The sequence below is a fragment of the Tursiops truncatus genome, chromosome 20 (assembly GCF_011762595.2).
Source record: "Tursiops truncatus isolate mTurTru1 chromosome 20, mTurTru1.mat.Y, whole genome shotgun sequence".
Lineage (NCBI taxonomy): Eukaryota > Metazoa > Chordata > Mammalia > Artiodactyla > Delphinidae > Tursiops > Tursiops truncatus.
In genome coordinates, this window is record NC_047053.1 from 33,870,656 (window position 1) to 33,885,877 (window position 15,222).

At 44.5% G+C, this 15,222-nt stretch overlaps 1 protein-coding gene across 1 annotated transcript; it reads left to right on the forward strand.

Moving 5' to 3' along the window:
* The first annotated feature begins 2,509 nt into the window (after positions 1-2,509).
* On the forward strand, positions 2,510-15,222 carry ANKRD40 (ankyrin repeat domain 40). Its single transcript, XM_019944497.3, has 5 exons — positions 2,510-2,916; positions 7,793-7,941; positions 8,525-9,010; positions 11,998-12,179; positions 12,785-15,222. The coding sequence occupies exons 1-5, from the start codon at positions 2,783-2,785 to the stop codon at positions 12,929-12,931; spliced, it is 1,098 nt and encodes a 365-aa protein (XP_019800056.2). The 5' UTR covers positions 2,510-2,782; the 3' UTR covers positions 12,932-15,222.

The following is a 15,222-nucleotide window of genomic DNA, read 5'->3' on the forward strand; positions in this document are numbered from 1 at the left end:
GGGGCGGGGAGTGGGGGATGGCAGGCAGGGCTCAATCCCTGGTCAGGCAACTAAAATCTTGCAAGCTGGGTCTTGAGGCAAATCAATCAATCAATCAATCAATCAATCACTTAAATGATTTCCATAAAATAGGTAACAGGCTCACAAAACCTCTTGAGACCTAAATTCCTTTCCACTCAAAAAACAAACAAACAAACAACAAAAGTTAAACCATACATTTTGTGTGTAAAGGTTGTTCAACTAAAGGAATAAATGTCTGTTAATTTCCTTTTCCTTTTTTTTTTTCCGGTACGCAGGCCTCTCACTGTTGTGGACTCTCCCATTGCGGAGCACAGGGTCCAGAAGCGCAGGCTCAGCGGCCATGGCTTACGGGCCCAGCTGCTCCGCAGCATGTGGGATCCTCCCGGACCAGGGCACGAACCCGTGTCCCCTGTATCGGCAGGCAGACTCTCAACCACTGCGGCACCAGGGAAGCCCTTCTTTTCCTTTTTTTGGCTGCCCCACTCAGCTTGTGGGATCTTAGTTCCCCGACCAGGGATCAAACCCGGGGCCCAACTGGCAGTGAAGGTGCCAAGTCCTAACCACTGGACCACCAGGGAATTCCCTAAATTTTAAAAAATAAAAAATAAATAAGGGACTTCCCTGGTGGTCCAGTGGGTAAGACTCCGCAATCCCAATGCAGGGGGCCCAGGTTCGATCCCTGGTCGGGGAACTAGATCCCACATGCATGCCGTAACTAAGAGTTCGCATGCTACAGCTAAAGATCCCGCATGCTGCAATGAAGATCCCGTGTGCCGCAACTAAGACCCAGTGCAGCCAAATAAGTAAAATTTTTTGTAAAAATAAATTTATTTATTTATTTTTGGCTGCATTGGGTGTTCGTTGCTGTGTGCGGGCTTTCTCTAGTTGTGGCAAGCGGGGGCTACTCGTCGTTGCGGTGCACGGGCTTCTCACGGCGGTGGCTTCTCTTGTCACGGAGCACGGGCTCTAGGCGCACGGGCTTCAGTAGTTGTGGCACCTGGGCTCAGTAGTTGTGGCTTGCGGGCTCTAGAGTGCAGACTCAGTAGTTGTGGCACACGGGCTTAGTTGCTCCGTGCCACGTGGGATCTTCCTAGACCAGGGCTCGAACCTGTGTCCCCAGCATCAGCAGGCAGATTCTTAACTGTGCCACCAGGGAAGTCCCTAAAATCCTTTGTAAGGAAGGGAAAGTTTACAAATAAATCCTTACCAAGAGAACTCACAGATTTTCATCTGCAGTAACTACCAAGTTTTTTGAACTGCTTTTTTAAAAAAGAGGCCACTACCTACTCCTCTGTGACACAAATTGTGCTAAAGGGCCCAATTCCAGTACTATGCACATCAGCTTCAGATGGAATATCATGCTGGATCTGAGAATTAAAGTTTAAATTGGGGGACAAATAAAAATGTAAGCTCAAGCAGAGTTCCAGTTCACCATAGGATCAATTTAAGTGTGCAGTCAGTTTATATTCAGTACCACCTGGTGTGCACTGTGTGCTGTGTGAATGACTGTATCATAATAAACAGATTTGGGTTTTTCTTAAACAGTAGCAAGAAAAATGCTTGCTGTGCAAATCCTGGGCTGCCCCAAGAGAGGCAAATGAAAACCCCATGCCTAAATTTGTCTCTTCCTATTTTATCTCCTCTCTGCGTTCAGACCTTTCTCTTTTTCACCCCAGGGTTATTCCTTAACCCTTCTGACCCCATCTGCAATCTTCCATCCTGTGCCACATTGGAAGATGTCTCCCGGGCGCCTGGGCTCAGCAAAACAATACTTTTCTTTTTCTCGGGCTGGGTAGTAAGGCAGTGCCAGCCCAGGCTCTGAGCCTCATTAGATTGATTAGGCAAAGAAGTCAGGCAGAATGCTGTTTATACTTTGCACCGTTCCTCTCACCAAAGCCTCTTTGGTGTTCTCTTCTTTCTTTTTTCCTTACATGGCCTTCACGAAGAGTAATTAATTAAGATTTAAAAGCAGTAATAAATCACATTTTATAGACTCTGAGCACAATATATTTTTCCTGAAAGCCAATTTAGAAGAAATCTCTAAAATGAGATGTAAAACAACAGCAATTGAAATAAATAATCGAACTGAAAAGTCCCAAGCACTGTCAAAAGAAGAACCGTGTACTCTATCTCTGCAATAACAGGCATATAATAGGATCGTTTTCAGCCCATTTCCCCATCCTGCCGGGCAAGAGTTGGTTCAGATAAGGAAAAAGAGCCAAACAAACCGGGGTGGGGGTGGGGGCGTGGGGAACACCAGTTATTTTTGATGCCTGGTAAACAGCCTGCGCCAGGGGATAAGGCTTTTCTGGCTCTCAAATACCCATTCTTCCCTTTCCTTGTGTCTGTCCTCCTCCCTGGAAGCTGCGGGGTAGGGAGTTCTAAAAATAGTCCGTGAATCACGGCAGATAATATTGTGCAGCTGTTACATAAACAGCCAGCCCGCGCGGGCGCCGAGGGTAGGAACGGAAAATATCTGGGTCAGGGTTGTCACTCTGAATAGGTTCCCCCGGAGCCGGCCTGCGGGAGGCGCGGCCGGGAGGAGGCTTGGGCCCACGGGCCGGGAACAGCAGGGGAGTGGCGGGCGGCCCTCGGCGGGGTAGCCGAGGCAGCTGGCCGGGCGCGGGCGGCGGCGCGAGCTGGGCGGACGTGCTCCGCGCGGGCTCTCCATGGCGGGGAGCGGGCCGCGGCGTCGGCGGCGCTGACCGGCCGGGACTGGGCGGGCGGGCGGACCCGGGCGGGGGCCTGGGGCTGAGGGAAGATGAGCGCTCTCCTGGAGCAGAAGGAGCAGCAGGAGAGGCTGCGGGAGGCCGCGGCCTTGGGGGACATTCGGGAGGTGCAGAAACTGGTGGAGAGCGGGGTGGATGTGAACTCCCAAAATGAGGTCAACGGCTGGTAAGTGGGGAGCGGGGGAGGCCTAGGGTCAGAGCACCCGGCCCGGGCGCGACCTCGGCCTAGCGCTGAACCCGACGCCCTCTAAGGCGTGGCCCGGCGCTCCGGGTCAACGAGGCTGTGCGCTCTGGAGGCCAGACCTGGCCCCCTCTGCCTCGGTTAGTCAGCGGAGCGTCGTGTCCAAATCCCGGCCCACGTGGTCCTGCCCCGGCAGCGCCCACCCGAACCCTGGCGCCCGCCGTTCCCCCCTCCCCACCCCTAACGTCACCCTAATTTGATGCTCACCCCAGTTCTAGTCTGGAATTACTATGAAGAGCACGTCTGTGCAGAGCAAAAAGCATAAGCAACTGAGGAAATGTGGATCTTATAAACTAGCACGATTTCTTTTCCCAAGACTAGGGGAAAAAATCACTTGCATCCCTATTCTGCTCCTCTGTTGTCTCACTGCAGCAGTGATTTGCTACTACCTACAGCTGCCTGTTGCAGGAAGACCCATTCATTTATCCTATGGAGTGTTTGCTTTGTTTTCTTACAACAGTTTCAAACATGGGACTTCAGATGCCTGCATGCAGTTGAGTCCTTTCCAACTAAATAAGGCATCTCATTTTATGATGTGCTGGTGGTCAAGTTTTAAGTTACTGAATGTGGTATTATTCTGCTCTCTTCACATTTAAATTTTAATTTTTTATTTGATCCAGGTAATGCTTAACCAACCTATATTGCTAGCTGAGAGTTAAAGTGAGTTTGCAAATGTTTTATTTTTTAAGGTGGAATCATACAGTTTGAAACTAAAAGGGACATTGGAGATGGGTTCAACTTCAGAGAATAACCTGCCCGAGGTCACACAACTATTAATATAAAAGCCAGGACTGGAGTCGCAGTTTCCCGACTTCCTCACAAATCTATCTACGAACTTACCCTAAGGAAAACAGCCTGCGTAGCTGTCCAGAAAGCGAGGAAACAGTAGAAACTGCTTTTTTGTTTTGTTTAAAAGTGTTTGCAAACTAGCTTGCTTTTCTCTGTGTGTGCCATTTCTAGGATTGCTGTGTGGTTCACAAGCTGTGAATCATTGTTTCGGCACTGGGAGGCAGTGTTGTGTAGAAGAATAAGCCTGGTCTTTCCTGCAGGTTCTTCTCCATTCCTGCTTAGATATACAACCTTGCCCGAGTCACTTCATTTTCCAGTTATTTCAGAAGAGTGTTGTGAGCATTTACGGAGATGCAGCATGATATAAACAGCTAACATTTATTGAGCTTGCTCCGTAGTGCAAACAAGCTTCCAGGTGCTTTATGTGTATTATCTCATTCACAACTACTCAGGGACATAGCTATTGTTATCCTCTCCATTTTGTAGGTGAGGATACTGAAGCCCAGAAAGATTAAGTAATTTTCCCAAGGTCACAGAGTTTACAGTAACTGATGGAGCTGGGAAACAAACCCAGCATCTGCCTCCAAACCATACTTCCTCTTTTTTTTTTTTTGGCCACACCCAACGGCATGTGGGATCTAAGTTCCCCGACCAGGGATCGAACCCACACCCCCTGCAGTGGAAACATGGAGTCTTAACCACCGGACCACCAGGGAAGCCCCCAAACCATACTTTCTTAACCACATAGTAGGTGCTCAGTGAACGTAAGTTGGTGGAACTATGAAGAGACTTTCATAGATTTAATTGGGGGAAGATGTCTAATAGGACTTCAAATGCAACATGCCCAGGGTTGAGTTCCTGGTCGCCCTAATTGTCCCCAGCCTGCTCCTGAGTCCTCATCTCAGCATCTGAGGTGCACAGGCCAGAACCTTTGGTGCCCTCCTTGCCTTCTGTCTTTCCCTCACACCCCACATCCAGTCAAGCCGCTAATCCTGCCAGCTCCACTGGCAGCGGTGTAGTTAGAATCTGACCATTTCTCACTAGCTCTACCACTACACCTCTGGTGCAAAGCCACCATCATTCCATCACTTGGATTAATGCAGTAGCCTCCTAACTAGTCCTTCTACCCTACATCTTTTCTCAGCACAGCAGCCAGAGGGATCTTTTCTCAGCACAGCAGCCAGTCAGATCATTTCATTCTGCTCAAAACCCTTTAATAGCTCCCGTCTCACGTTGAGTAAAAGCCCACAGGGTCCTACAGTTTCGACTCCTTGTCCCTGCATCCTCTGTCTTTACCTCTAAGCCTCACCTCCGGCTTTACCCCCTTGCCCCCTTCATTCTGCTCTCCTGGCCTCCTTGCTTTTCCTGAAAACACCAGGCACAATGTTGATTCAAGGCCTTTGTGTTTTCTCTTCCCGTTATTTAAAATGCTTTTGTCCCCTCACCTCCTTCAGGTCTTAGCTTAGACGTCCCCTTAATGAGTCTTTCCTTGGCCCTCAATTTAAAATTGAGCCATGCCCCTTCCCTGTCTCTGGCATTTCCTAATCCCTTTCCTCTCTTTATTGTCCTTGTAATACAGTCTCTGTGTACCATAGTGTTTTGCTTAGTTGCTGACTGCCTCAGTTTTCTCATCTGTAAAGTGGGAGAACGTTGATAATAGTAGGTTGTTTAGAGGATTAAATGGGTTGTTTAGAGGATTAAATGAATTAATATATGTAAAACTTTTAGAACAGTGTTCAGCATGTAAAACATGTCTGTGTTAACTATTTTTTTCTTTTTTAACTATTATTTTTTTATTAAGCAGTGTGCTGGGTAATGGGATATAAAGGTTATCCTCAAAAAACATAGTCAGCAGCATAGAAAAGCAGAATGGTTACTGCTTTCAATTCTTAGCTGCTCAGTAACCACAATTTCTGCACAAATGAAATTTGTGCCTCTGGTCTGAAATACTTCCCAGCACTGAAAGGATGCCCAGTGCCTCTGGTCTGAAATACTTCCCAGCACTGATAGGCTATTCTGACTGCAAATTTAAAGCTTAAAGAGTTCACGTTCAAAGATAGAGCTCCCACATCAATTGTACTTCAAGTGTCATGCATACCCCTTTGCTTTAAGGAACAAGTATAATAGCTCAGGAAGAAGTTGAAAATATTGCCTGGCTACAGTGCCTGTCAGTTCTGGCCACCCAGAGCTGCACAGGTCTGGACTATAAATGATGATCACTCAGGGTACAGGGCTGTGGGGGACGTGCTGTGTTGACTTAACTCCACTTTACATGGTGATGCTTTAGCTAGCTGGTTTGTCCCCAAGTGTCTCAGATCCACTGGCAGTATATTTCTTCCTTCACTCTCAAGCTTGTCGTGAACAAGTGATTTACTACTAGCAAGTGAGCACTTTATTTCCAAAAGGGAACATATTTTTCTCATCATGCTCCATTCATTTTTGAGTGCTTGCTTATCATTATAATTATTCATTTTCAGGCTTTCAAGACATCCACACACAAACACACTCTCAGCTGTAGTTTGGCCAGAATCAAGGATATGTGGGATCCTTCTACTCCAAGTAATGCCCACCGTGTCCTTGGTTCACTCATTCAGCAAATATTAAGTACCTGTATATTCAAGCAGATACTTCCTTACCCTCACACAGAGCTTATATTTTAGAAGTCCATATCAAGACTCTTCCCTTATTTTCCCCAAATTGGCATTCTTTTCATCATAGAGTACCTTTTAAAGACATCTGGATAATCTAATTCTAATGGGTAATAGTTTGGAATGTCAAATATCACTCTGAAACATCAGTGGAGTTGCTCCCAGTCAGCCAGACAAGCTGGCTTTCTGTAAGTCATAAATATTAAGGTGCCCAGGGCAAATCAGCTTTTTCCTGGAACCAAATGTACTTTCTAGATAGTTATATTTCTCAGGTGGGTGACCTAATCCTCAGTATTGAACTTATGTTCTATTCTTTACCATATTTATATTCGTCTATAAGCTCTGAAGATATTTATCTCAGTTCAATTAGAGAGTTGGTGAGTGAGGACATTTCAAAACGGGAGAAAAGTAATTTCCTTCCATAATAACATTCAGGTTTGGCAACTGGGGATGAATTTCGTAGCTCTATTAAGTTGGAGTATTGGCTAGCATGTTATTCTGTTTCTGTGCAGTGTTAAGATAATAGCTCTTTAGAGTGTGCATAATCCCTTCCTGTGTGTACAATAGTAAATAATTAGTTTTACTTAAATAAGTCTAATACTTCAGAAGAGTTCTCAAAACTTTTGGCTGTTGATGTACATTTTTGAAGTGCTTTAGGAATTAAAGTACGTGTGTAGTGCCTTAAACACAAGGCATTGCACATGTACTTTAATTCCTAAAGCACTTGAAAAATGTAGCCTTCTGGAGAGAGCTAGAGAAGTGAACTCTTAAAAATGGAAATTTGGAAATCCTTTGTGTGTGTGTGTGAAGGAGAGAAAAGGAAAGAGGAAAAGAGTAACTGAGATTCAGACAGGAATCTGCTGTAGTAATAATTTTAGTGGCAGAGCAAGCTGCAGATGAGAGATGGTTAGTAGCCTGATAATATTTAATCTTCAAGTGACATTTGGTGCATATGAAGCAAGTTTCCATAGTCTCTTAAAAGGAATATGGCCATGTAAAAATATATTTTAAAGAGACTGGTACAATCTAATGAGCGACACTGATAGAGTGAACACACAGGATATCAGTAGAGTTATCTAGCCAGCCAGGCAGCCAGCCTTCTGAAAGCCATTGAAATAAAGCCCCGAGGATAAATCAGCTTTTCCCAAGGGCCAGAAATGAAATTGAAAAATAAATTTTAAGCATATTAAATATTTCGATCATCTGCTTTCTGAAAAGAGAAGTTAAGATTACCAGCCTGATTTTCTGGTTCTAGCTGAACTCTAACACGCTTGTATGTATTTATTTACTGGTGTGTAGAATTTGAAATCCCAAATCACCTCTCCACTTTTTAAATCACTCTTTTTTTCTTTTCTTTGCCGTAGGACCTGTTTACACTGGGCATGTAAACGCAACCATGGTCAGGTGGTCTCTTACTTGTTAAAATCGGGAGCTGACAAAGAGATTCTTACCACAAAGGGAGAAATGCCAGTCCAATTAACATCAAGGAGAGAAATTAGGAAGATTATGGGAGGTGAGTCTGTGTTTTGAGGCAACTTTTGATTTTGTCAACCTAATTTAAGACTTATGGTATTATTGTATATATTCTTTTTTTTTTTTTTTTTTTTTTTCCTGCGGTAAGCCGGCCTCTCACTATTGTGGCCTCTCCCGTTGCGGAGCACAGGCCCCGGATGCGCAGGCTCAGCGGCCATGGCTCACGGGCCCAGCCGCTCCGCGGCATGTGGGATCCTCCCGGACCGGGGCACGAACCCGTGTCCCCTGCATCGGCAGGCGGACTCTCAACCACTGCGCCACCAGGGAAGCCCTATTGTATATATTCTTGATGCCAAACAGCCAATCTGTTTGTATCTAAAAACAAGATAGTCTTAACTGTGCCAAGATAATTATTCCATACTGTTTCTGGAAAGGTAGGCATTATAAAGTTTTGGTTTTTTATCTGTAAACTTTAAGGTGATAAAAATGGTAACGATAAACGTGCAGTAAACACTGATCAAAATATTTGTTGTATACCAAAGGACACTAGCTTTCACAAGATACTCTTTACTTTGTAATTTTTAAAGGGCTATGTAAATGTTCTGTGTTTCCGTCTTTTTAAGTGGAAGATGATGATGATAACCATGACGACCTCCCTCAGCTGAAGAAGGAGTCAGAGCTGCCCTTTGTTCCGAACTATTTGGCCAACCCAGCCTTCCCTTTCATCTATACCCCTGGGTCGGAGGATTCAGCCCAGCTGCAGAATGGGGGCCCCTCCACACCTCCTGCATCACCCCCTGCAGATGGCTCACCTCCATTGCTGCCCCCTGGGGAACCTCCCCTGCTTGGGGCCTTTCCACGGGACCACACCTCTTTGGCACTGGTTCAGAATGGGGATGTGTCTGCCCCATCTGCCATACTCAGAACACCAGAAAGCACAAAACCGGGTCCTGTTTGTCAGCCACCGGTGAGTCAGAGTCGCTCGCTGTTCTCTTCTGTCCCGTCCAAGCCACCAATGTCTCTGGAGCCTCAAAATGGGACGTATGCAGGACCAGCGCCAGCATTCCAGCCATTTTTCTTCACCGGAGCATTTCCATTTAATATGCAAGGTAACCTCTCATCAGCAAACAGCCTCTGCAACAGGGCGGGTGGTGTCCAGAGGTCTAGTGCTTTACTTCCTGGTTTTCTGAGGAATGGGGGTGGGATTTATTTATTTTGCATCTGATTATAGACTTACAGAAAAGTTGCAAGACTAGTATAAGGAACTCTCTTTACTCAGATTTACAAGTTATCTTTTGCCCTTTTACCCTGAACTACTTAAGTGTGTTTTTCTTAAGAACAAGGATAGTCTCTTACATAATCACCATATAATGAGAAGATTTAGATCCCACATGCCGTGGAGTGGCTGGGCCCGTGAGCCGTGGCTGCTGAGCCTGTGCGTCCTGCAACGGGAGAGGCCACAACAGTGACAGGCCCGCATACCGCAAAAAAAAAAAAAGAAAAAAGAAAATATAACCTTGACCTACAACTATTCTCTAACCCATAGTTTATATTTAAATTTTTGTCAGCTGTGTCAGCAATGCCCTTTGTGGCTATCTTCACTCCCTCTACTCCTGCCCGCCTCCCAGGATCAACCATTGCATTTGCCTATCATGTTGTTATAGTCTCCTTTAATCTGAAGCATTTCCTCAGCCTTTAGCTATCACTTTAGACCTCAGATTTTTGAAGAGTCCAGGCCAGTTATTTTGTAGAATATGATTTCCTTTCATTTTTTTCTCTGTTTATTAGGTGGTATTCTACTATAAAGAAGGGCTTTCCCTTCTCCTCCATTTGAACTCACTGATTCTTATTTTATTTATTGGGTTATAATGCATTAGTATCATTATTTTGATGTTCAAATTATGCCAGATTTATCCAGAGGGAGCCCCTTGGAGCTTGTTCTTGTGTCTCTTGGACATGCCCATCATTCTTGGAGCACTTCCTTACTTTGTGGTACAGCAAGATGTTTCAGGCTCCCTAGTATAACTTTCCCCGCCCCAGCCTTGGAATCAGCTGTTTCTCCAAGGACCCCTGGTTCTTTCTGGTGGAGAATGGTATTCAGGAACCAGAACGTGAACACTAGGTGTGCTCACTGCTGCTAGCATCATTTCTTCTAGGCTCACTCAGAGGACCGAGTTAGAATAGAAAGGAAAAAGCAAGCAAACAATAAAGAGCAATTGAATGATGAAAGGAAAGATATAAAGTAAAGATGCATGTACCTAGGAACATGACTTCAAAGCATTCTAAGTTCTCATTTAATTGTTACAGCAAACTCATCAACTGGGTATTATTATTTACATTTAATTTAATTAATTTATTTATTTTGGCCTCCCCGCACAACTTGCAGAATCTTAGTTCCCCAACCAGGGATTGAACCTGGGCCCTGGCAGTGAAAGCGACGAGTCCTAACCACTGAACCACCAGTGAATTCCCATTATGTACATTTTATTTATTTATTTTTTAAGAGTTTTTTTCTTGGCTGCCCTGCGCAGCATGTGGGATCTTAGTTCCCTGACCAGGGATTGAACCTGCGCCCCTTGCATTGGAAGCATGGAGTCTTAACCACTGGACCGCCAGGGAAGTCCCTATGTACATTTTAGAAATGGAGAAACTTAAATGCAGAGAGATAGGTAATTTGCCCAGTATCACATATCTAGTACATGATAGAGCGGGGTTATACGCGTTTGTACCACAGTCATTCAAGGTTCAAAAGGTCACAAAAAGTAGAGTTGAAAGCAGCTCCCACAATTTATGACAAAAGCAACAAACTCTCCTTTGGTATTTTACATCAGCGATCTCCAGCCTTTTTGGCACCAGGGACTGGTTTTGTGGAGGACGGTTTTTCTACAGACTGGTGGGGGAGGGGGAGAATGGTTCAGGTGGTAATTCGAGCAATGGGGACCCCCAGAGAAGCTTTGCTCCCTTGCTGCTCACCTCCTGCTGTGCAGCCCCGTTCCTAACAGGCCGTGGACCGGTATTGGTCCATGGCCGGGGGCTGGGGACCCCTGTTTTAAATGAAAATTAGAAAATGAACATATGCTTCCTGGATATCAAGCTGCATGCTGACCTGAGAGGATTAGTAACGTTAAAAAAAAGAAAAAAAAAGGCAAGCAAACACACATATATGTACTTTTTTCTGTATTTCTGTATCTACTTAATCTAGATCTTTTAAAAAAATATTAAAAACTGTAAATTAATCCTAATACCTCCAATTCCAGTCAACACCACAGGGTATAGTCTAGTCTTACCTTTCTTTTTCCATATCAGTAACTCCCTCACTTTCTGTTTTTGAGGACCTGTTACTGTTGTTGTTGATAACAGTGGCCCATGGGTGGCGTGAGGGATTCATATATAAGGAGCAAAGCAGACCCACTAAATGCGCATGGGTGCATGGCTTGGGTCATCGTGGCAGCCAGGCTCAGAATTTAGGAGCAGACTGCTTAGATCCCAGAGCCACGAATAATGGTATTTGTTCACTCTCAAAGCCAAAATTCCTCCCTTATTAAGGTATACTGAATTCAAGTCATAGTTAGACTTTAATTTTTATTAGTAGCTTATCTTTTTGCTCTTGTACTGTCTTTACTGCAAGGATTTTCATATCATAAATATCTTTAGATCCACAATCGTTAAGTCTTTATAGAGTAACTCTTGTACCGTTGTCTTTCCCGTGCCTTCTTTTCACCTCGCTTCCCCTTCCCCTGCTTATGTGTTGTTTGATACCCAACCCATTCTCAAGCCTTTACCTGCTTCGCTCCAGCGGCAGAAGTAAATTGGCCTTCTGTATGGCTGGGATGGTTGTCTGCCGTCTCCCCCTGCCGCCCCTTTACTTTGTGAACCACAGTCTTAGATGTAGGGAGGACAATGCAACTGCACCAGCAGAGCCAGAACTGGGCCTGAGCAAACCGTGCTGTAATATTGTGCTTTGTTTTCTCATTGGGTGGCACAGGCCTTAGCACAGGCCATGATTAAGGGTAACCATCTTCTGGAAAAGGTCTTAAATTACATCGGGTTACTATGCCAGAATCATGCATTAACATTTTTCCCCCCTTTTCCCTAGAGCTGGTACTCAAGGTGAGGATTCAGAACCCATCTCTTCGAGAAAATGATTTCATTGAAATTGAACTGGACAGACAGGAACTCACCTACCAAGAATTGCTCAGAGTGAGTTGCTGTGAGCTGGGTGTTAATCCTGATCAAGTGGAGAAGATCAGAAAGTTACCCAATACTCTGGTAAGAAAGGTAAGAAAGGTCTGTTAAGTGGTTGCTTTTTCCATTTGGAAAATACCCAGCTTCCTCCTTGGGTATGTGAGTCATAGCTGAAGAAACGAGAAGAGAATAGAACAAGAGCAAAGGGTGTTTTTCCATTGAGCTTTCTTTCCTCTACTGGGCCTATAGAGACATTGGCGTTTCTGAAAGTGGTAGGATACCAGAGAGAATGTTCTGAATTTACCATTCACAGGTACCTATTTTTGGTTGTTTCTCTTTAGTGATCTGTAAGGATTACCTTAGTGCACTATCACATGTGCCTTGTGTTTTATAACATAAGAACCAGCCTAAATTATAGTGCAAATCTACATAGATACATGTGTGGTCCTCCCAGCATCTCTGGGTTCCCTGAATGTCAGGCTTCTGGCTTCTCGGGGCCCCTGAGGAAAACATCCCTGCACTGCCTCTCCCTTCGAGGTGTGCTTATCTTGTAGCATCTGCTGTTAAGGCCTTCTACCACTCCAACCCAGTTCACGCTCCTGGGGAATTTCCTGCACTATCACTGGTATCAGCACAGCACACCAAACACATAGAGACAAGCGGCTCCTCTTAATCTGTTTAACCTATTTTTGTTTTAGGACAAAGATGTTGCTCGACTCCAAGATTTCCAGGAGCTGGAACTGGTTCTAATGATAAGTGAAAATAATTTTCTGTTCAGAAATGCTGCATCCACACTGACTGAAAGGCCTTGCTACAACAGGAGAGCTTCAAAACTGACTTACTAATGCAGCAGGGACTTTTATCACTGAGTACTGTGACAGTGTGCATCACCTCTGGGCCAAGGACAAGCCATTGATCTAAATGCCTTGGATGCCCCGGAGGGCCCCTGGTGCCACTGCGTCGGATACACTAACATCGTTCTGCCAAGGTAGGAAGCCCCTGACCCCGAGCAGCGGTGCCACTCTTCCGAGCCTCTTGGTGCACAATAAACCTATTGCTGGAAGCTGTGAACAGCTGAGAAGTGGCCTGGAGAGGCAGAAGCCGACGGTTCTATATCCAGTGTGTTTTTTGTGCAGAATGTAAGAGAGTTGTCTAACAGAAGCTGAGAGAGAGCAGAGCCTATTTCTAGCTAGTCCTGTTGACAGTGCACCCGAAGGGCCGGGAAGCGCTTCTCTTGGTGTTGCATGTTCACGACTCTCCAGAAACGTGAACTAGAGAGGAAAACTGGGGAAAGCACAGGTACTGGACATAGGAATCTTGGTGTGACTTGTGGCTGTGAGGTTTCACATAACATAGTTATAAATGTTACTCAGGTGAAAATTATTTAAGAATACAGTTACCTAATTGTAAATATGCTGTTAACCAAAAGAGCTTCCCCTCCCTGACTTTTTCCATTGTAAACACTCGACTGCTTCTGTCTCTAGATTGCCATTGCCTAGACAGTCATCTCTGCATTAACGCCCCTTCGTGGTCACTAGAGGGCTCTCGAACGCCTTCTAAAAGAGCAACAGCTTTTTTTTTTTTTTAACTGAAGCGATCCCTGTCTTCGTGTTTCTGTTTAATTGCACCGAAAGAGAAGAGCACAAACATTGCCAGTCCATGTTCTCCACTTTCATTTTCCACTACAAATGAAAAGCAATTTTCCAGACTGAATCCTTTGCTATTTTAAAGGTTATTGTGGGAAACTGAGCTAAAAGGAGTTAGCATCTTTATTTTTGTATCAAAGATAAAGATTATTTTGAAACTATTGGGATTTTTACACAGCTCTGAAATCTGTTGCTTTTGTAAACAAGTTGTTTGATCTTGGGCATCCTCCACAACCACCACCAACCCACTTAACAAAGTCAGTTGTGAGTCGGCCAGGCTTTGTTCTCAAAACAAACAAATAACCTGATTAAGCTCTTGAGCATGGCATAAGAATTTTTCTAAAGAACGCATTTAAGGATTCTTTCCCTTCCCTTCAGTGTCATTAATGTTAAAAAGAAAAGCTACTGTCTTGTTGAAATAAACAGCTTAACTTTAGAAACAAGAATGAGCACACTTAGACAAACAGGAGAGCAGGGGTTTGAAGCCAGCTGTTGAAGAACATCCCTGCTGTCTTAAGAAGCTTTCTCCCCATAGTGCCTATTGTTTCCAAAGAAACTTAACTTCCTAACTGTTAATTTTATTGGAACACTACAGATTGAGAGAGAATGTGCAGAAGATGTCAGTGGAAGAGAATGTTGTGCTAAGCTAATGGCCTCCTGCTGCTGCTTAAATGCTGAGCTGTGGTTGAGGTGTTTTCAAGGCCAGTGTGGAGTCACTCTATTCAGTGACTTAATTGTATTACAGCAATTACGGATGGTGAGTTACTCACCCTTGTGCAGTGTTTGCCTAACAGAGTGTAAAGGTTATTTATTACTCACTTTCTCTGAAGTACTTTAAAGAAGAAACTTCCCTTGTGTTTCAACCAGTCAGAAGATAGTCAGTCCAAACAAACTAACCCTTTTCTTCCCCTTACCTTTGAAAAAAGTTACAATTTACTGATACAGTTAAGGCTAGTTTTATCCTGGAATAAATAAATTCAGTATTAATTCATGTCTAAATCATTGGGGTTAATACTCTTCCAGCCATCCAGATCAATTAGAAATTCTTGGAAGCTGTTGAAGCCCCTGGCTGGGAGGTGGCCTACAGAGGAATAGCTCCAGGGCATTTCCCGGGCTTAGAAATGGAGGCCGCGGGAATCTCCAGTGAGAGATGGGCCCTGCCCCGCTCTCTCTTCTCCCTTATAAAGTCCTCTGTGGTCAACTGACTCTTGCGTATGGCAGTGAATTAGACTGCACAGCTGCTGGTAGGTGAGTTTCAAGTCTTAATCTATGCATTCAGAGAAATATTTTTATATGCTTTGTGTAATTTATAACAAGGATTTTTTTTTAGCTTTGTTAACTGTGAATTCGCCCCTCCTCCTCCACTGCATATTTAAAGCATGTGCTCACACTGTGTGTAAACATTCACTGAAGATTTTTCTCTTCGTGAACTGCTGACTGTTCAAGCATAACAAGTATTATTAAAATTAAATATTAACTGACCAAACCCA

Coding starts and splice junctions, on each gene's coding strand:
- ANKRD40 (XM_019944497.3), top strand. CDS start 2,783: ATGAGCGCTCTCCTGGAGCAGAAGGAGCAGCAGGAGAGGCTGCGGGAG. Junction 9,011..11,997: donor ATTTCCATTTAATATGCAAG/GTAACCTCTCAT, acceptor CCTTTTCCCTAG/AGCTGGTACTCAAGGTGAGG. Junction 12,180..12,784: donor CCAATACTCTGGTAAGAAAG/GTAAGAAAGGTC, acceptor TTTTTGTTTTAG/GACAAAGATGTTGCTCGACT.